Below are 22725 nucleotides of genomic sequence, written 5' to 3'. Positions count from 1 at the left end.
GCTTAAAAGTGAATTTCTAATCTAACCAGATACCAAGATATTTATATTCAGAGCCTCGTTCAATGGGGGATCCGTTCAGAATGGATATACGTACAATATTGTAATTAATGTATTTGGCTTTGGAAAACAGCATGAACTTTGTTTCATGTGCATTGAGAACCAATTTGAGGTTAATAAGTGCGCCTTGTAGAATATTGAAAGAGTGCAGTAAGTTTTCAATGGCTAACTGAACAGAGTCAGCAAAACAATATAGAACTGTATCGTCTGCATAAAGATGGATATGGCAGCTTGTAAGAGACAAAATCATACTATTAATATAAATTGTAAACAAAACTGGACCTAAAACTGAACCCTGAGGAACACCTTTAGTCACCGGTAAAAACTCAGAATGGATATTTCCGTTCCGATATTTTCCGTTTACAGTTACAGATTGGTGCCTATTTGAAAGATAGTTTTGAGACCAAGCGAGGGCGTCTAGATCAAACCCAATATTACATAGACTCTGTAAGACTGGAAGCCTTAGATAGGTCAACAAAAAATGCAGCACAATGATTACTTCTGTCGACCGCAGAAACAATATTGTTCCATACCAAGGTAATTGCAGAGATGGTGCTGTGCTCACAGACCTGAAACCAGACTGGGAAGAGCTCAACATTGAATTAACAGAGAGATATGTCTTAAGTTGATTGTTTACTAATGATTCCAATAGAGATCAACACTTACCGCTGGCAAGTTGCTGCCGCGCCTCCACTGTGATTTATTGTGTTTTGTTTTGATTTGCTTAAATCCGTCTGTTATTAACTGCTTAGCCTGTCCGGTCTGACATCTTGTGACGCCGAAACTGCAGTTTAACAGTCTGGTTGTCTCTATGTGTGCTTGGCGCAATGTGGTGACACTCCGTAGCCTGGAGCTAACCTCGCCGGTAAGGGCTCACCTGTATGGGACTGTCGGGTCCCCTCTATGTTCTCCGTGGCTGGATACTCTGATCTGGTGTGCCTCGTCACGTACGCTTGATCGGGGCTGTTTACTGCTATCCTGCCTGCTCTCCTGGGTATCAAGTCGTTCTCGTGGATTATCGCTAACGCGGAGGCCGCCCCATCCTGGTGCATGGTACCTGCCTGCCGGCTAACCTGCTGCGTGGCCCGGCGGCGTGTGTCTGGTCTCCCCGCCCCGAGTGTAGCTTTGTGGCTACAGCCAATATACTCCACTCCTCTGCCTCTGCTACGCTAGATTTGTAGCTCCCTCATCATCCTCTGGATTATCAAACTGTTGGATTACACTGTTTTTAATTTTTCTCACCATCATGTGGATTATCAAACTCTTCATATGGATCGCTCTGTGTTTCACCATCACGAGCGCCTCCCTGCCACTGAAATACTCTGCAACGGAGCTGCTGCGTCTCCGATCCCACCTCAGGACCCCTCCAGCTCTGCTTGCCCTTGGTCGTGACATTCTCAAACGACCAAGATATGTACATCGTGGATCTTGTCGGAACTTTCACTACGCACAACATAACAGCAACACAAACATTCGCTCTTTTTGGTCCACTGAGCCCCGCCCCCCTCGCACTGCCACCCGTACTGTTAATCACAGTGTGTTATCCCCCCTGCCCAAGGCAGCCACCTATGCGGCACTTGACTGTTTAAAACTGGCTCTTTTTAATGTTCGATCTCTTACCAGTAAGGCCCTGCTGGTTAATGAGCTTATCATGGACAGAAAGCTTGACTTCTTATGCCTCACTGAGACCTGGCAACAGCCAAATGACTTCTCCCAGCTTAACGAAGCTGTCCCACCGGGCTTTGCCTATATTAGCATACCCCGTGCTACCGGGAGGGGGGGTGGTCTTGCTGTGCTCTACCGTGAGAACATCAAAGTCAGTGCTGTCACTGTCCCCCATCACTCCTCTTTTGAATGTTTAGCTGTAAAACTCACAGGTTCTAAACCCATCATTATTGTTACCATCTACAGACCACCAAAGCCCTCTGCTGTCTTTCTCACTCAATTTTCATCGTTATTAACATCTGTATGTGCTATGTCCCCTACTGTTATTCTCCTGGGTGACTTAAACATCCACATCGACGACCCTTCCAGTGTTTTTGCAAACGATTTCACTTCACTCCTTGACTGTCTGGGTATCACACAACATGTTCATTTCCCAACACATAACAAAGGTCACATACTTGACTTAATCTGCTGCACTGGTATCACTCCCTGTAACCTCGCTGATGCCGAGTTCCCCATCTCCGACCACAAAGTTGTGCTCTTTGAGGTTTACGCCCCCCCGTTCAAAGTAAAAGAGCAACGGACCATCACCTTCAGAAACATTAAACACATCAACCCCACAGATCTCACCACCCTCATTAACTCCTACCCCAGCCCTCCCCCATCCTCCTCCCCTGCTAACTTGGTGAGTCACTACAATGACTGTCTCTCCTCTTCCCTTGACGCCCTGGCCCCCCTGAAAACCCGCACAGTCTCCTTTGCCCACACCGCTCCCTGGTACACTGCTGACCTTCGCCAGCTTAAAACCACTGGTCGTCGACTCGAGCGGCTGTGCAAAAAGACCGGACTCTCAGTGCACATCGAAATCTACGCTGAACACCTACGCCACTACAAGAACGCCCTCTCCACTGCCAAATCCTCGTACTATTCCAACCTCATCAGTACTGGTAAAGGCAACACTAGAGCCCTCTTCTCGACAGTCAGCCACCTACTTCAGCCTCCTAGAACCCTCCCTCCAAATATCTCCTCTGATCACTGCACTGCCTTTCTGCAATTCTTCAACACCAAAATCAATACCATCCACCTACAGCTGGCCTCGTCTTGCACTTCCCCAGGGGACCCACCCTGGATGGTTACCACGGGCCAACCACTCATCAGCTCCCTCTCCAACTTCACCCTAGCAACGGAACACACCATCTCTGAGCTCATCCTTAAAGCCAAATCCACTACCTGTCAGCTTGATCCCCTCCCCACTACCCTCGTCAAAGCCTGTCTGCCATCCATTTCCCCCATGATCACAAAAATAATTAACTCCTCCCTCACCTCTGGAACTGTCCCCCCCACTCTCAAAATGGCTGCTATTACACCCACCCTCAAAAAACCCGGTGCTGATCCAGCTGACCTGAACCACTACAGGCCCATCTCCAACCTTCCCTTCATCTCCAAAACTCTTGAGAAGGTGGTCGCCGCTCAACTTCAGTCCCACCTTGACTCAAACAACCTCCATGAACTCTTCCAATCTGGTTTTCGCCCCAAACACAGTACTGAAACAGCCCTGGTTAAAATCACCAACGACCTCCTCCGTGCAGCTGACTCTGGACTGCTTACCATCCTTATCCTCCTTGACCTCAGTGCTGCCTTCGACACCATCTCCCACCCACTACTCCTTGAGCGCCTGGCTGACATTGGGATTACTGGTGTTGCACTCTCCTGGTTCTCGTCCTATCTCACCGACAGACAACAGTATGTCCAACTGGGGAACCATAGGTCAAGGTGTTCTGCTGTTCCACTGGGTGTCCCTCAGGGGTCAGTACTCGGTCCACTCCTATTCATCATCTACCTCCTTCCCCTGGGCACAATCCTCCGTCACCATGGTGTCCACTTCCATTGCTACGCCGATGATACTCAGGTCTACATCTCCACTAAACCCACCACTGCCCTTCCTCCCACCCCCCTCACCACCTGCCTCCAGGACATCAGGAGCTGGTTGAGCAGGAACTTTCTGAAGCTCAATGGCAGCAAGACTGAGGCCCTGCTCATCGGCTCCAAAACCACCCTATCCAAAGCCCAAAACACCGAAGCTCTAAACATCATCATTGATGGCTTCCCTGTACCCCTCTCCAGCCAAGTTAAGAGCCTCGGTGTCATTCTGGACAACACCCTTTCCTTTGCACCTCACATAAAAAACATCACCCGGACTGCTTTCTTCCACCTCCGCAACATTTCCAGACTCCGCCCATCCCTGTCTCAATCCAGCACTGAAGTCTTGGTCCACGCATTTGTCACATCCCGGATTGACTACTGTAATGCTGTTCTCTCTGGCCTTCCCACCAAACTGCTCAACCGGCTTCAAATCATTCAGAACTCGGCTGCCCGGATCATTACTCGCACCAAATCATCCGACCACATCACCCCCATTCTCATCCAACTACACTGGCTCCCTGTCCAATATCGAATTGACTACAAAAACCTCCTGCTCACCTTCAAAGCCCTCCACAACCTAGCCCCCACTTATCTCTCTGACCTCCTCCAGGACTACATCCCCTCCCGCTCCCTGCGCTCATCCTCAGCTGGTCTCCTGACCATCCCCACCTCCCGCCTCAGCACCATGGGTGCCAGGGCTTTCAGCTGCACTGCTCCCAGGCTCTGGAACTCCCTGCCCCCACACATTCGACAGTCTGCTACCATAACATCATTCAAATCCCACCTCAAAACTCACCTGTTCAAACTGGCCTACTCATTGTAACCCTCACCGTACTATGCATTTCCCCCTTCATTCTTACAGTTTTACTGTTTTTATTCCTCCCCACACACGTGTCCGCCCACTCTATGTCATTTGTTTTGTCTATGCTGTTGTTGTCGCTGTTTTTATCTGTTTCAAGTGTGTTTCTCTTTTTTATGCATTGTAAGGCGACCTTGGGTGTCCTGAAAGGTGCCCTCAAATTAAATGTATTATTATTATTATTATTATTATTATCCAGGCTTTTCCACAGTCCAACAGCATCCACCTGCTTTATGACCATATAAGGCATTATGGAGTGACTTTTCCTGCAGGCTCCACCTGCTTTATGACCATATAAGGTAATATAGGCTGGCTTTTGCAGCAGTTTCCCCCTTTTTATATCCATATAAGGCAATATGAGCTGACTTTTCCTGCAAGCTCCACCTGCTGTGTGACCATATCTCTTAGTTTGCGCTTTTGTTTAAACAGCATTATTAAGCTAAAATGAATGAATTGATGAATGTTAAATAGGCCTAGATATATGTTTTGCAAAATTGCAAAGTTTATATATAATGGATATAGAAAATAGTCTTCATTCTACTAGAGGTTAGCCTGCACTATTTCATTACAATATGTAAAAAAAAGAAAGAAAAAAGAAACAGTAGGAGGCACCTTGAAAGCAAAAGGTACTTTTAATAAAGTTTACTGTAATGAGCACAAATAAGCACATAAAGAAAAAGGCTATATTACATGCTGCTGATATTAGCAGTATCTAATATAACCCTCTGAAACGTTTAGGAAAACTTTCTTTTTTTCTCTATTTATCTATTTATTCTGTTTTAATGTTGCAATTTTTTCTCTTTTAACTGTATCTTGCATGTAGTTTGACCCATTTATGCCTGTTTCTTTCTAAATTCTTGTCTTTGTAATTTTTTTTTTTTTTTGGTGTGCTTATTTTTCCTTAATTATTTTTTTTTGGGTTGCTGATATTTTCCACATACATCAATATTAACGTCACAAACAAATTCAATGGGTGACTTCACAGTCACTTTGTCCACTATTTTCTACAGTCTATGCTATGAACACACACTGGATTGTGTAAAAATTTGAGCATGAACACAAACCAGAGCAGAAATTACACTATGAACAGTCAACACATGAACACACTGCATGCACGCACAGAAAAAATACACAGGTTGCTATTGCTATTTCTCTCAAACACACACACAAACGGATACACACACACCACTTCTTTTTTCATGGCATGGCGGCACTGTGAGTGGGCGAGCAAGGCCGCTCTCTTGTGAAATACGCCTCAGAACAGAGAGAGAGATAGACAGAGACGGAGAATGAAAGATTGATAGAGACAGAGAAAGAGAAAGGGAGGAAGAGGGATGGCTGAAATATAGCAAAGAACCTGATGTAAAGTAGAGGTTTGAGTCAGTCTGTGTGTCTTTGTGCATATGTGCATGTGAGTGTATGTGTATGTGTGTTCTCCAACAGCTTAATGGGGGAGGTGATGGGTGGTTGTGAATGCTCCACTGCCCTCCAGCAGCTGCTAGCAGGCCTGGGGTTTACCTGAACATTCGACTTTTACATTGTAGTCATTTAGCGGCTCGCAGTGAGTGGGCTGGTAGGGGTTCAGTGTCTTGCCCAAGGGTACTGGAGTTAGCATTGGCTAACTTGATACTGCAACATTAGATGACTATTATGCTCCCATCTGAATAGCACTATTTGAAACCATTTTCCACCATTTTCATTTCATTTTGTAGGGTAAATGTGCCAGTGTTAGTCAGTCATTAGCTAATTTTCAACTCCCTCAATTCCCTGTGGCCAGATGTTATTAGCCAGAAACTATAGGTAAAAGTACATATAAAGACACAACATGCAATCATCTGTACAGATGCAGGTACAGTACAGATAGACAAACAGGCTTGTTGCATTTTACATGCAAACAAGCCAAAGCACCACAACATACAAATAAGTGTTGGGCCTCAAAACGGGTTAGGATTCATATTGACAAACTTGATTAGAAATTAGCCATTTATTTAGACTATGTTTAAATATGTTGCAGGTTTTACTATTGAGTATTTGTAGTGGCAGGGTATTCTAAAGATGTGCGGCTCTCTGAGAAAGCTGACTGACCAAAAGAGCTTTTTCTGAATGGAATCATACAGTCACCTCTCAGGTTTGAATGCCAGCTGAATGCATCACAGAAAAAAATAAAATAAAATTTAACTTAGGCAGCTGTTAATTTACCTGGGTGGGCTGCCCAAATATTAACATTATATGGGAAATACTGCGCATGGCTGCTGATGGACACATCGTCTGTTGTGGGGATCCAACCTGTGACCTTTAGGCTGACAAATGGTTTCTCTAGGCCCATAGTTCTTAAACTTGGGTCCCCAGCAAAATTTAATTCACTAGAAATTTTCCCAATTAGAGAATGTATAAGAATGACAATTGTAATCCTAGGCTTCACTCTCACCACTGTTATCTCCCCATACAGTGTAGACAGTTCTACAAGTTGGGCCTAATACTAAATCAAGTAAAGGACTATGAAAATTGTAGAGATTGTAAAGAACCCTTGTAGCAACTAACAATGTAATAACTGCTGGATAGTGTAATAACAAAATGTAATAAAAACGTATTTTTAATAAATTGCTGGATGAGGTAATAACATTACATTATTACATTAACCAGTATTTATTAGTTAAAGGGGTGTAATATATTTTTAATTGATAATGTAATTGACTTGTAAGAATAATGGGTAATAATTTACTTATTACATTATTGGTCAATATTATCATTACATCATCAGTTTATTATTACAGTAACATTATCATTATCAGTTGCTACAACCTTTGATTGAGAATCCTCTCAGGCCAATAGGGAAAGCATGTTGGCACAGTGAAAGCTCCACTAGAATAGTTTTTTGGGGTTTGATGCCATATTTACAGGATAAGTTCAGCGATTTTGGACATACAGTACATATCATTTGTCTCTTACATATCAAATAATCCGCAGAGAATATTGACTCCCGAGTCAGCTGTCGGTTTAAATGGCGAGCTCCCGCTGCTTCTTGCTGCTAACAAACGGGGTATGTCAAAATAGCTGAAAAGGTGTTATGAAATTTTTGCCAAATAATACAAAAAGAAAGTTGCCTACCCCAGCTTCAAGGACACAAAAATAGCACTGTATTGTTCACTCTTATAGACTCTGCCAGTGTACTGTTCTGAAATGTAACACTCAAATTGTGTCAAATTGTGTGTGTGATTAAACATTTTCATCAGAGAGATCTGGTGGTCAGTGGTGGCCGGTAATCGGCTGACTGAGTGGGGCAGGACTATATGGCTCTCATTGATTGACAAAACATAAACGATAATACAAACTACTACTATGTATTAGTCTAAATTCACTCTTAGTTTGATATAGCGAAATTAAGTCATATTTCCTAATTGGCGATTTAATTATTATAGGAAAACTTAACATATATTTCAAATAAATGATGGAGGCAATAAAATCAATGGAAGCACATATTCACAGGTGCGAGTGGGCTGCCACCAAACCAACTAGCTATCTAACCAAGGGCTGAGCAGACAGTGTAGGCTACTTTTTACAAAATTAAAAAAAGACAGTCCACAACTGTCACCTTGGCCATCAGCAGAGGAACGGAAACAAAATGCTGCATTGCGAATAGAGCAGCCACACATGATTAGTTAGTAACGGATCTGTAAACAACAGTAACCTGATAGCTCGTCTGCTGCCCTACACACTTTAACAGTAGGTACCGTTTTTACCTTGTGGTAGCCTATTTAAGTAACATTAGTGGAATTATTTATCCGATAACAGTGTCGCAGTCTGGGGCGTAATTTCCACTGGGGACGGGGGGGGACATGTCCCCCCCTCTTTTCAAAATCCCGTTTGTGTCCCCCCCACTTTTTTAACTGCAAAAATCGTGCTTAATACGCTACTGTTTGGCCAGCCGTCAGATTCTGGCTGAGAATGTGAATTGAGCTGCTGATTGTAAGGCCTGATATACTCCAAAAAAAATTGCCACGGATGAGTAGTGGACACGGACAGCCTGCCTACGCGGTTCTATAGTACATTTTGGCGTCTGTCCAGTGTTGCCAACTTGGCAATTTTGTCGCTAGACCCCCCTGGCGACTTTATTTTTCAAAAGCGACTAGCGACAAATCTGGCGACTTTTTCTGACCATGGGAAGCAATGTTAATGTGTTGAATCCCAAAGCATTTGGCAATAAATTGGTACAGCTGATGCCGGTTTTCTCTACTTGCTTGTCTAATCCAGAGAGGTCTGATGATGACAGCGCTTCCCACACACAGCGTAGCTCCCTCCCTCCGCTGAGAGCAGGGACTGTAGGATAGGGTCCACTTGTAATTGCTACCGGCGTACACCGAAACTGGCCCAGGTGGGTGAAGTTAGCACTTATATTAAAACGGGCTACGCCGTGGGGTACATAACAAGTGCAGCATTATATATTGATATGCAAATTATCGTATGACATCATCTGGTGACTTCTAGCGACTTTCTGAGCAGCCAATAGCTACTTTCCTTGGAAAAGAGTTGGCAACGCTGCTGTGGACGCGGATGTGTTCCACGCATGCGCACTTGAAAAATTGCTCACTGAATGAGGCAAAAGACATGTATTTTGAGTGACACTGTGAAAAGGTAGAACCAAAGCCTATCTAATCTCAGGTATAACCAATACTCATAATAAAGATAACTACACACTAGACTTACATAAAAAAGCTAACACATTCATTGGCAGGGCTCTTATAGTATTGACAGTGCGTGACTTCTAAAAAACTTCTAAAAAAAAAAGTTTCATATTCTTTGATACATTTTGTATATGTTTGTTGTGATTGAAGTTGCAAATGACACATTATCTATCGATAGTGCCACAATAATGTACCATAGATCTGTCAGTCCTATTCTTCAAAATATATATATATCTATAATTGAATAACTCAACATGTGAAGTTCAGTAAAGTTGTGGGTTAAACAATACAGAAAGTAAGACAGTTTTTCTTATGCATATTTAGTACTATTCTGGCAGAATTTAGCATGATGACCAACTTAATTATTTCCCGGATTTTATATTGGTTACCGTAGTCCCTAAATGTATGTAGAAATGCAGGAAATGGGATTCAAATTGCAAATTTTTTTCTGGGGGAGTACCCCCAGACTCCCCGTTTTATTGTGTCCCCCCCACTTCTCAAACCAAAGTTACATCCTTGGTCGCAGTGCTTCAATGCATTTAACTGAATTGAACTGAGTTGAATTGTACACGCGCGCCGTGGGTCTGTACAGGATCTGTGCTTGTTTTCATACCCACTTCTGCAGAATACTCAGGTATAGCTCTCCCTCTGTCTGTCACCAGAGCGCTGTTTGATGCTGATATCGGGTCTGTCCAGGCCAAGCTGCTTGGTATGAAGCTTTTCCTGTAGACTAAACCGTTTAAAATTAGTATTTCTGAGAGAATTCGCTGCCAATAAAAGTGGGAATGACTGGGGCGGAGAGAGCTGCGTCCCGTGGAAAATCTGAAGCAACCAATTAGAGAGCAGCCTCAGGTCACCTGCTTGCCAAAAGTTGAAGGACTTACATACACACTTATTTGGCCAGCGACCTTCACCCAGGAAGTATATGTATTCACACAGATACAATTTGGAACCAATTTTTAATGAATACTGACAGGCGCTGACAGACTACCAGGCACATTGTACAAGTAAACAATTTTTATTTTATAATTATTTCGCATTATCTAATTAATTTATGTTTAACATGTTTAAGTAGACTTTCTTCTCTAGTTGGAGGGGGGCGGCGCCCAAGCGCCCCGCATTAAGGAACCACCACTGCTGGTGGTACTGTATGTAAAAGTGGTAATCCTCAAGATCCTTATTTTTTTATTTTGTCTCCATCTTTGGTGCTAAGCAGTCGTTGCAGTGATTTAAAAAAAAAATTTGTTTCCATCTTTGGTGCTAAGGACTCACCGCTATGTTGTTTTTGCACTGCACTTCCCAGAGATCACCTGTCAGTCAAACTTTTTTTTCTTTTTCCTTGGATTTTCTGTTGATGCAGTTTGAGTGTCTGTAGGTGGCGCTCTTTTTCCCACGGCGCAGCTGAGGGCATCACGCAGCAAATTCAGGTCATGCATTCAGTCAGTCAGTCAGTCAGTCAGGTAACGCTTAGTGAGATGTCACTTCGTGAGATGGCCTCTAGAGGGCGTCTTTGATTAAGAGATGGCCTCTCGCCTATGGGGTATTGCTCTCGTCATCAGCATCGGGCTTCTGGGGCTTTAGCTGGGAATGTTTTTCTCTTGGCAGAGGAAACAAATCTAGGCTATATTCAGGGGGTCATTGGGCCGGAACACACCGGTACGCTGTTCCGGGAATTAATTTGACGACACAATGCGCGTTCTGAGAAAATAAATACAGAGCAGTACCGGTGGTTGTACCTGTTTTAGGAGCTTTAACTACTGGCTTGGTTCGTTTTATGACCAAAGTTTTCATTCTGTACTTGTTTTCTGTTCAGCCATGGTGGCTATTGTGGCTCATGCTAACTACCCAATTCTTTCTCTATTTATTCCAAACAATTTGGGAAAGACCTACCAGACACCAGGTGTTTAGAACTGCAGGTAAAAGCTATAGGTTGAATCACTATTGTGTTATATCAATCCACCATAGATAGCAAGGGCTGCGAGGGGATGCCATCCCCCTGGAAATAACAATTGTCAAAAACCATCCCCTTTGTAAAACTGCCATCCCCCCCTTTCATCCCTCTCTATGGCACTAAGATATTGTTCAATCAAGAAATGTGTAAGTCATTTATTATTGATATTTAATCATTTTAGAGAATATAGCGCATCTGGAGTTTTCAGCAAATCCGAGAGCGAGGGGCACACGCACCTGCATTCAGGGATGGGCTGGCCATTGGGACTACCGGGAGAATTCACGGTGGGCCGCTCTATCTGTGGTCCGGTCGGGAATTCTTTTTTGACTAGCCCCGATCCTTTTCACAGAGGAAAAAAACAGACTATATCCAGGGATGTCACTGGGCTGGAACTTAGCTTTAAATTTATAGTTATCAAACCTCCACGAGCTCCTGCTCACCTTGTGATCCTCTGCATCTGACTCATCCTAACTGCTCAGGAGCAGTGGGCAGCCACAGTGCAGCGCTCAGGTACCAACTCCAATTCTGAGGCCAGTGCCTTGGTTAAAGACCCTATAGACAACTTTTTTGCTTTAACTTAACATTATGAAGTAAATGTTGATTGCACAGTGTAATGGCTATAGAATAATGACACTATCGGCGTTTAGATTGGTTCCATATAAGCCTCGCTTTCACTATGCAATTCTGTCTGCCACCGGGCACGATCTCCCGGGAGAATGAAGGCTCGATTTACGGCACAAAGGAAGTGCGTCATCCATTGCGCAACCAAAAGAGGAATAAACTAGGTTTTCCCCGGTAGCTATCGGTAGCGGTAGCGTTAGCCATGTTGCTAACGCTACCGCCAGCAGCCACAAAATGAACCAGGAGCTACAAGGAAGCCAGGACCAGCCAGAAACAAACATAGATGTTTGTTTCTGGCTGGTCCTGGAACAAAAGAAACAAACATCTAACTATGTTTGTTTCTGGCTGCTAGCGTTAGCTAGCGTTAGCAACGTTAGCCATGTTGCTAATGCTAGCTAACACTAACGCTAGCAGCCAACAAATGATCCATTGTACAAAGAACACGTTTTCTTGCAGTGGCCTTTCTAAAATGAGCAGTGGTGAAAGTTACTATATTGTGTTATGATCAAGGAGTTGATAAGCAGACAGATTGTTTGTTCTGTTGCACGGAGCTAGGCTCTAACGGAAAGCGATCCGGTTGTCTTTGCGACAGCGGCGCAAACAACAATACCACTTGGAAACGCTAGGGGGGGGACAATGGGGGGAAAGTTGAAAAGTTGTCTGTATCCACTTTAAGGGCATTGGCAGGAGTATTTGATGCCTAACATCCCTAACATGCATGTCTTTTGAGTATAGAATTACCTTTGTGCTGTTACAATATAAACAAAAGGGTAAACAGCTGGTCCCTCGCAACTATCAAATTGTTTGTCCCCATAAGACTCCACCGTCCCCCCAGAAATGTGTGTACAAATCGACTACTGCACACACTTAGCTTCTCCTGGGATTTTACTGCACATGCTCATGGATAGACAGACAGGCAGGCAGAGAGATGTATGGTGTTCAGAGCCACGGGATTAGCTGCTATGATATGTGAGCAGACAGACAGATTGTTAATTAGCTGTAATACTGTGGTGCAGGACATATAGCACTGATACTGTCTGACTGACCACTAAGGAGCTTAGCATGGCTACACATGATAGCTTAGGGCACACTGTGTGTCAGTGTGAGCCAGGCCATACTATAGTGTGTGCGTGTGTGTGTGTGTGTGTGTGTGTGTGTGTGTGTGTGTGTGTGTGTGTGTGTTGAGTGAGTGAGAGAGAAAGAGAGAAAGAGCATGCGTTGCTACTTTTTGTTGTAAGGCCTCTGTGTGCTTGTCTCCTTCAATCTAAATCCTGATTAAAAGACATTGGAGTGTCGGAGTGAATGGGAAATGATATCTGTGTAATCTAGACTGAACAGACTTGGTCACTATATCACTCATATATAATAACTGGATGGTAATGACATGGCAAGGAAGAAGAAATCTAAAGCCAAAAGTGTATGCAAACGCTGATTTGCATACATCCCATTTTGCCATTCAACAGAGGTGCAACACCACAGCAAGAAAATTGCTATAGAAAATTACTATAGAAAATTGCTATAGAAAAAAGTTTATATGTTAATATAATGTGAATTAATTTCAAATTTCCCTCATGTTTAGAATTGAGGTTCTTATTATGATATTGTATCAAAAGAACACTGCTGCATAAAAGTACAGAGATTTGATTATGTATTATGTTATAAAAACCTGATAAAAAAGGAGTTTCCAAAAGCAGCAGATGCTGCTGTATAGCAGGTATGGTTCATCAATGTAGAGTTGAAAGGCACTGAGTCATACATGTATGAGCTGACCAAGCTCTGGTTCATGACCAGGACAGCAGGCTCGTTCTGATGAGATTACACTGCTATCCATTACTACACCACACACACACACACACGCACACACACACGGTTGTGCCCAACTGTTGAACGGGGATCAAGGTGATGATATAATATATAAAATAGATATTTATCCTTGAATAAGTAAAGCTTTAAAAATCTGCATGTACACAGACATACAGTATGTACACAAAGACATACAAATGCCCATGCACATAACTGCATGGACAATACAGGTACAATACACATGCATGTACACATCCACACTGTGGACACATTCATACACACTCATGTACACATGCGCGGCATGTGCGATGGTATGTTCGGTATATGTGCACATACTCACTCTCTGTTGCTTTCTCTCATGCAAAACAAGGTTACAGGATTTAATAGGATTAGGTGTCACAGTAACTCACTACTGTCTCTTTGTCAGAGAGATTATCACACACGCGCACGCATGCACACACACACACACACACACACACACATACAGACAGACACACACACACAAACAAGTTGTTAGCTGTGTGCTGCAACAACCCAATTTCCCCACAGGGATCAACAAAGTTTCATTGGTCTAAACGTACATGTGAAAAAAGGCAAAAACTCAAGTTGCTTTCTTTTGATTTCTCTCATGTTGGATACTAGTATTAAGGAAAAACCACAGATGCCCTGTTTGAGGCTGGTATCAGCCCCATATCCAATAGTAAGTAAGTAAATACTAAATTATGTAATGTAATGTAGTTGTAGCAGTAGTTGTAGCACTAGTAGTAGTAGTAGTAGTAGTAGTAGTAGTAGTAGTAGTAAAAGCAGCAGAGCAGTAGTAGTAGTATCCTGGGTTTCAGTACTCATACTCTCAGGGACATACACCTGCTGCTTGTATTGTGTATTTACTTTTCTTTACATATTTCATCCATATGCTGCTGTTTGTACTACATGTTTTTTTACACTATGTTTTTGCACTTGTCTTTTCTTGTTTTGCACTGTGTAGTCTTGTATTTTTTTTTCACAGACATTTTGCACATGACATTAAAGTTGACCTTAACTCTATGTCTTATCTAAAACTTAAAACTCAACAACTACTGTAGAAGACTGTGGTTGTACTGGGCAGCTCTCAGTGTTAATGTGTTGAACTGTATGCATTTATAAGGGTGTTGCTGGAGAAGAAAACAGAGGTCAGTTGACTCTCCCTGGATGTATAAAGATTAAAATGAGGAAAATAACCCATACCTTTTAATCCTAACCTAACCAAACCCAAACTTCTAATCCTAAACCCTAAACATGAGCCTCATCCCGCAGTTGACCACCTCTATAGGGATTTTTAGACCACACATGGTGGTAAAACATAATAAACACACACACACACACACACACACACACACACACACACATCATGGCATATGATATTTCAAAAGCAAATAAGATCATCATCCCACGAGTGCACATGTGTTAATTAACAGCAACAGCAGTAAAGACATTAGTAGGTTGACATAGAAATACATATGTGCTTCTGTCGTGATATGATGTAAATATAAACATCTACAGTGTATTTCCACTGTGTATGTCTGTGAAATCTGTGCACTGCGCGTGGAGAAAATCTTGACGTCAAAACTATTGCTGCAGGTCCATGAGCACCTTCCAAATCTGTGTCAAATTACAGATGTGTCCTGTCAAAGCGACCTTGAGTAAGCAGGACCACTGGAGCTACAGGGAAAATATCCTTTATTGGAAAATTAACTGGTGACTCGTGATGTTGTGCTTGACATCCAGGAGAGAAGGTCACATTGACCAGCAGGTCTGAGTCGCCAAACATCTTGTTCCTACCTCACTGCAACAAAATTCATTTTTAAATAGTCTGTCTGTCTGTCTGTCTGTCTCTGTCTTTCTCTTTCTCTCTCTCACACACACACACACACACACACACACACACACACCACAATCACTCTCCTGTTCATATCATTATTCTCTTCCATGTATAAAATTGTCACAGATACTCTTTCATTTGTCCCTCTCTCCTCATGGAAAATGTTCAGTTTTCACTTTCTTCTTCAAAAGTACGTAGCTCCTTACTTTCCCCTTGGAAAGTATTTAGATACTCACTTTCTCATTGGGAACTAATTGGTTCCATGTTTTCTTCCTGGAAAGTACTTTTACTTATCTTCTTGAAAACTTAATGAAATTGAGTTGCAAAACAACTAAACAACTGGTTAAGGTTAGGCAATTAAAACAACTTTGGTTAAGGTCAGGCAACTAAAACAATCTGGTTCAGGTTAGGGGGAGGTTAAGCAACTACAACAATTTGATAAAGGTTAGGGTTAAGTTTTGCTCAAATAAGAAAAACCTTCACTGAAAATGAAAACTCACACTAGAAAACTTCTTGGCATGAGTTGGGAATTGAACCCAGGTCGCCGGAGCTGAAGGTAAATGTATACCCCCATCCACCCCCTGACCTTCACGCCCTTACTCTCCACCATGCTAGTTCAAGGTCAGACCACTACCTGTTTCTAGTCGTGTCTCCTCCACCTAATCCTGTCCTTGTAGTAAAACGTATTTCTGTTCGTGCCTCATGCATTTGAGGACATTTTGCGTATTTCAGTCAATTTCAGGCGACCAGGCGACCTTTTTGTGAGGCATTTAGTTACTTTCCAGCCTTACTTTTCTGCTCACATCGCTGTTAACGACCTCATGTCAATGTATCGTCAATCCAGCCTGTTAATCTGCTGCATCTTAAACTTTTATCTCCAGCCTTATGGCAGATTATAATGGCTTCCTTAACCATGACTGATCTGCTCTCTCACTGAATACTGATGTCAGAAGATGGAAGGAATCGAATCATTATAGTTCTAAAAATTCAGTTTCCATTGTCTTGAATGGCTTTCACCGATAACTAGGGTTGTCTGCTCTTCTTACTGACATTCATATGAGAAAACATAATAAATCTGTGGCAGACGCTTTCTGGGCTTTCATGGTTTGTGTATGTTTTTGTGTGTATTCTGCATTTATAGGCCTGTGTGGTGTATCATTAAGAGGATGATGTAGTAGCTAAGCAGAACTCAACCTTGTTTTACTCTTATGACTTTTCTTTCTATATCTTTCTATGGACCCAGCCATTATGATCAGTGGTTTTGGTTGACATTTCTTCTTCTTTCTATCTGATTTTAATCCTTTAGTGCCAGGCTTGGCAGCAACGCTACCAATGTCTTCTTTGGGAAATCTAGCTTTTATTAACTTTTTGGTCAGATGTCATTCATTGGTCAGTGTTATTGGTCACAAATAACCAGTGGACATTTTTGCCATTGTAAATACAAGGCGGGAGGAGAAATTTATGGCCACCTGGACAGAGTCTTGCTTGAAGCCGATTGGCTTTCGCTTATACTGTGTTAGGACACTTCCTTGCTCATGCTGAAAGGGCAGAATTTTGTCCATCTTGTTCAGTTTGCCTCCGTCTATTCGCACCAACTCAACACTCTTTTCGCATTGTGTCTGAACGGCTGGTGAAGGACGACATATTTGAGTATCTGTAATCCAAAAACACGTGTTGTGTGTGTGTGTGTGTGTTTAAAACAGTATTTTTACATGTATGTATTTGTCTTTCTGTGTATTAATAAGTGTCAGTATGTGTCTAGGAAAATGAGGTTGCTCTCCAGTGTTCGGCCACAGCCCATAATGAGCAACAGAAACTCAGATTAATGGGTGTGTTGGGTCCTAATAGTATACATTTCCATGTGTGTGTGTCTTTTAGGATGATGAGGTGGTCCTACAGTGTACGGCCACGGTCCATAAGGAGCAACAGAAACTCTGTCTGGCGGCCGAAGGCTTTGGAAACAGGCTCTGCTTCCTGGAATCCACCTCCAATTCCAAGGTACTGATACAACCACAATGCTCCTTTACACCTTACGAACAACGTAAGGTGTAAAGGAGGACGTAAAGTAGTTCTACACACATCCTTTCTCAGCGGCTGAAATGCAATGAAATGGACGACACCTGAAGCATGTCATTTTCAGTTGTAATAGGCCTAGACAAGATGATGTGGTAGAGCCGTTCAATCATGGCCGTAATTGCTGTTAAATAGTGGCAGGACAGGAAAGAAGTTATTTTTTTAGCAGATTTCCACAATGTTGTCTGGATAATCGAAAATAAGTACTTCAGTCATGTAAACAGGATTATTATGTGGAGGTGTCTGATTATGCCATCTTGTAAATTGCTTAATCAGTCTATTGCCTTACTCGCAGTATCGGCAACAATGGCATTATTGTGTGCATGGAAAAACAGTCACATATGAGTAACTGAATGCAACCTTTTAGGTAAAGCAAACTACAGGCAACTTCCAACATAAAATTGCTTCATTACACACGGAAAACATTGTGACTGGGATGCAGAAACATGAATTCAACTTAAAAAGGGACACCATCTGCCCTTGGCGGCATATATGGTGTGTCGTATATTCATGCCTTGCAATTCAACAGAAGAGGATTAGGGCCCCATGTGAAAATACATTTTTCACATGTGGCCCTAATCCTCTTCCGTACGACTCTGCGTCACCCGGACAAGGACATTATTTTTTTGTATAGTATACTGTTGTGTGGGGGTGGCACACCGTGAAGTCTTTCGAATCTCTAATCAGGGGTGTCTCCAATCCTTGAAAAAAAGAGTTTGAATCTCTGAAATGTGTTTCAAAACACTTATCTCACTGGTGTATCCATGCTCCATATCAGGTTTGAAAACTCTGTGACCTGAGTGCTTCAAAGCGCCATTTTCGGATCTCAAAACAGTCACAAGAGGGTGTTTTGTAACACTAAATGTTGTCTTGAAATGCCAGTGTAAACAGGGTTTTAACTCCGCTATATTGGTGGCAGCAGAATTGCCACCACTTTTTGGGTTTCAAAACACTTTCTTCTAACAGTGTAGAAGATTGGTTTACTGGGCAGCACCCAGTGTGAATGTGTGTTACTATATGAATATGAAACAGGGTGTTGATGGAAAAGAGCAGTCAACTTTCCTACATAAATAAACATTAAAATTAAAAATTAAAAAAATTGCCATACCAATAAATCATCTGAGGCGTGTCTATGTTGTTTCAGAATGTGCCTCCAGATCTGTCCATCTGCACTTTTGTGTTGGAGCAGTCGCTGTCGGTGCGAGCCCTGCAGGAGATGCTGGCCAACACCGAGGAGAAGGCCGAGGGGGTGAGCATGCGCACACACACACACACACACACACACACACACACACACACACGCAGGCAACCCCACACATGCATACTCATCCTTGTTGTATTCCCCTTCTGATCCTTGCTCCTTGTTCTTTCCACTTAAGCAAAACCGTTTTCTAGATTTTCTATCCTTGCAGGGATATTAGTCCCCACATGATGTCAAAAACATAGATCACACACACCCAACAATACACAAACAAAGCATACGAATTCAAGCTAGTCTTTGAGTTTGTATTGACATACTGTATAACCATATTTTCTACCATACAAAAGCCCTTTATAATAATATCCTATGCCCATCTGAGAAGACAATTTAGAAAAGCACAAGTGGTCATGATTATAGTCATTACGCACACTGAATATAATATGTAGAGTTATATAATTATGCACAATTATATGTCTGACACTCCTTTGATTTTGAGAAACCAACTATACCACAATTCATTTTTTTTTGTCATATGGTTTTTATGTCATATGGTATGGTACAATTCAATTAAATAAGTCTGAATAATTCAAGTGAGTAGTTTCAGTCCTGTGTAATGGTTGTGTAAAATCTTTTATTAATTTTACACGGAGCCACACTGCAGATGTGCTGGTGCTGGATTAGGACTTAATAGAGATGTGAGTTGTGTCATATTTCATCATGACTTGCAGTTTTTCTAATCGCTCTTTTTTTTTTAAAGAAATAAGTGGAGGGTGATTAATTTCTCCTCTCTCACTGCCAGCAGGCTAGTCAAGCCCAGACCCATGAGACCCAGAGACACACACACGCACACGCACGCACACACACACACACATCCGGGCAAGAACACACATATGCACACACCCACGCAGACACAAACCCTTGCATGCTCTTGCATAGAAAAGCACATAAACACACACAAAAACATACAATACCCACACAAATGAATGCACACATAGAGACACTGAAGCGCGCACGCATGCACACCCACACACACACAAACAGATGTGCTTTCAAGGACAGTGACTACAGTGTGTTATTTAACTGCAGTCATGGTTAGGGAATGATGGGAAAGATATGCATTAACCTGATGATTAGAGCACACATGAATATGTGTGCGTGTGTGTGTCTATTACAATAGAGTGGGCTAGTCTTTGTAGTCTTGCTGAGTAAAGGACTAACAGAGTGCTGAAGCCTGGGGGCAAGTCTGTTAGTACTGCATCAGTGTGTGTGTGTGTGTGTGTGTGTGTGTGAGAGAGAGAGAGAGAGAGAGAGAGAGAGAGAGAAAGAGAGAGAGAGAGAGAGAGAGAGAGAGAGTGAGAGATGGAGATAGAGAGCGAGAGTGTGGAAGAAATGCAATCAGAGAGAAGCGAGAGAAAAATAAAGAGAACAAGAGACAGACTGAGAAGGTTCTAAGGTTCTGGTGCATGTGTGTTTGAGAGAAATGTGTGTGTGTGTGTGTGTGTGTGTGTGTGTGTGCGTGTGTGTGTGTGTGCCTGTGTGTGCTTGTGTGTGCCTGTGTGTGTGTGTGTGTGTTGCTCATTGGTAAGTCAGGCACATTGCAGACAAGTTGAAGTGTGAGGCAAGGCTCCAGCAGCTACTTCACATCACTTGTGACTGTATAGATCATACAGCAGTTAACCAGGCAACTGTACACAGAATTATTATTATTTTTGTTTTTCCACTGCGATGCAAATTGCTGTGAGATGATACATGCTAGAGACATGGAAATTGGTGCAATGACAGATATTGGTGTACAAATGCTTCACAGCGAATTCACAGTGCTATAACGGTCAAAAAAAAAAAAATATTGAAAGACCATAACTCTGTGCGCTCTACAAATTTAAAAACGCTACCATAGACGTTCCCCAAAAAGACATTTTTACTGTGTTATGTACTGCAAACAGTCAATTGGACCATCAAAGTCCGTTGATAATTTGCATAATTTGAAAAGCATTTTTTTCCCTAAGCCTTTTTCAATTTTTGACCAATCAACACCGAATTTGGCACACAGACTAATCGGACCAACCTACACAAATATTGCATAAACCAGCCATATCCGATGAAAAAATGGCAGCCCTGTGAACCAATGAACTTGTATGGGGCTGTGGCCTAACACTCAATTGACCATAACTCAGGAACGCTTTGTCCAATCATCATAAAACTTGGTATGGTCAATACAGGTCATAGAGCATGTGGGCAAAAGCAGGTCAAGATAAATCAATACGGGACGCCACAAAAACCAAAAATTGATATCTCTAATCTGGGTTGAACAATTGTGATGAAATTTGGTACATATGGTCTAGGGCCGGGTAGTAGACAAAAAATCATGTTTGGTTGAGTTTCGCGCATGTGAGCGTGGCCTATTACATGATGGCTTATAGCTCAAAGACAATTTGAGCTATTGTTCTGAAACTCAAGGATTATGTGTGAACCTCCATGTGGAACTTGCATATCAATTTCATGCAAATCCAATGAAATTTGGCCATACAGCAACATTTTTATTGTTTAGCCAATTAAAAAAAGGCCATTACTTAATGATGGTTTGCTTGATTGCTATGAAACTTGGTAAAGATGTTACAACTTTCTAAATAAGTAGTTCCATTTACAATTAGTATAACTTTTTTACTATTAATGCCAATTGCTCAAGTTGGTCCTTACTGCCGTTAGTGCTTGAACCACAGAATCGCCGCTTGTGGCTATATTTTAAATACATTTTGCAGTATATTGGTGGCAGCTCATTTACAGTCTAATGTGGACAGTGTTTTTAATAGTTGTACTTTTTTTTTGTCATTTTGAGGTGCAGTTAACTACTGCAACTACCAACTATTACTGACGGTAAAAGAAAAACATTTTTTTTTTTTTTATTATTTACTCCTTTAATTGTAAAGGAGTATTCCATCCAGCACAAAAGTTAACCTTCTTTCCACATTTTTTTCTGTGATGAATCCAGATAGTGCTTGGGTTTTGTGAGTGTAAATGTACAAGTGATGAACATTACATCCAACAGCAAGTTAACATTGTGATGAAGGCATTTGGTTATTATTAATATTTGGTTTGGACTCAGAAACACAGTCAATATTCCTTCACTTTATTTCAAATAAAACACAGTTTTTGTAAACATCCTAATCAGTGGTATATTTTGCATTATATGACATTGCAGATGTAGATATGATCACCTTTACAAAGTAGTTTGAACTACTTTTGCTAATATATATTTGTCTTGGGGTAGCTTTGCTGTAGGTCTACTTCTTCCTATGTAAAGTAACTGGTAGCTTGTAAAACAAAACTTTAACAGTAACTTCACCAACATTGATGGAGGAACAGATGACTGCTACTGCATAGGCGGTCAAATGACATTTAACAGAAAGACAATGGAGAGGAGTATGACAAGGGAAAGATCCACACAGGGCTTCAAGTGAGGATGGATGAGAGGTTGAAAAAGAGAAAGAGGGAGTGAGTGAGTGAGTGAGTGAGTAAGTGAGTATTGGAGGTAAATTTGGCTGACCGTGTGACTTTGGTTTTAAAGTGGTCATCCTTGAGTTCCTTACACAACAGCGCAAGCTACCAGGTAAAAGGCAAACCTAAAATACTATTGGTCAAGTGTGATCAAAATAGGACACACTTATCATACAGCACAGTCATATGAACTCACCCTCACTCACACTCAAATATCACCCACACATTCATTGATGTGCGCGCGCACACACACACACTCACACACACACACACACACACACACACACACACACAGCCATTTTGCAGCATCCATTTTTGCCTCTTTCAATCTAACTCCTTTGGGGATATGAAATGGCACTAGTGAAAACAAATCTATAATAGATCTCTTAAAAAAACATTTCAACTCCATCAGTACCCGCACAATTAGGCCTATATTTATTATTACAGTTTATTAATTGCATTAGAATTCATTGTCATGCTGCGAAAAAAGCAATATGTGGTAATAATGGTGTAATAATAAGGCAAGCACTGCAATAA

At 42.0% G+C, this 22725-nt stretch overlaps 3 protein-coding genes and 1 pseudogene across 3 annotated transcripts in view; 3 read left to right on the top strand and 1 right to left on the bottom strand.

Moving 5' to 3' along the window:
- LOC144542990 (uncharacterized) overlaps nucleotides 1-1109 on the bottom strand; it is a 30460-nt pseudogene extending 29351 nt beyond the window's left edge.
- The window catches only part of mtr (5-methyltetrahydrofolate-homocysteine methyltransferase), a 247944-nt gene that overhangs the window by 115264 nt on the left and 109955 nt on the right, over nucleotides 1-22725 (top strand). The window lies entirely within an intron of this gene.
- On the top strand, nucleotides 1304-4468 carry LOC139917761 (uncharacterized). Its single transcript, XM_071906942.2, has one exon. The coding sequence runs from the start codon at nucleotides 1304-1306 to the stop codon at nucleotides 4466-4468; it is 3165 nt and encodes a 1054-aa protein (XP_071763043.2).
- Nucleotides 17186-22725, top strand: part of ryr2a (ryanodine receptor 2a (cardiac)) — a 246807-nt gene continuing 241267 nt past the window's right edge. Inside the window, exons 1-3 of the mRNA XM_078290909.1 lie at nucleotides 17186-17203; nucleotides 17298-17417; nucleotides 18637-18741. Of these exons, the coding sequence (XP_078147035.1) occupies nucleotides 17186-17203; nucleotides 17298-17417; nucleotides 18637-18741 (243 nt within the window). The remainder of the gene's footprint in view (nucleotides 17204-17297; nucleotides 17418-18636; nucleotides 18742-22725) is intronic.

Source organism: Centroberyx gerrardi, chromosome 20 (genome assembly GCF_048128805.1).
Source record: "Centroberyx gerrardi isolate f3 chromosome 20, fCenGer3.hap1.cur.20231027, whole genome shotgun sequence".
NCBI classification, from domain to species: Eukaryota; Metazoa; Chordata; class Actinopteri; order Beryciformes; family Berycidae; genus Centroberyx; species Centroberyx gerrardi.
This window is presented reverse-complemented; position numbering and strand designations above follow the sequence as displayed.

What these genes read in the sequence shown, in the direction of transcription:
- LOC139917761 (XM_071906942.2), top strand. Translation starts at nt 1,304, where the DNA reads ATGTGGATTATCAAACTCTTCATATGGATCGCTCTGTGTTTCACCATC.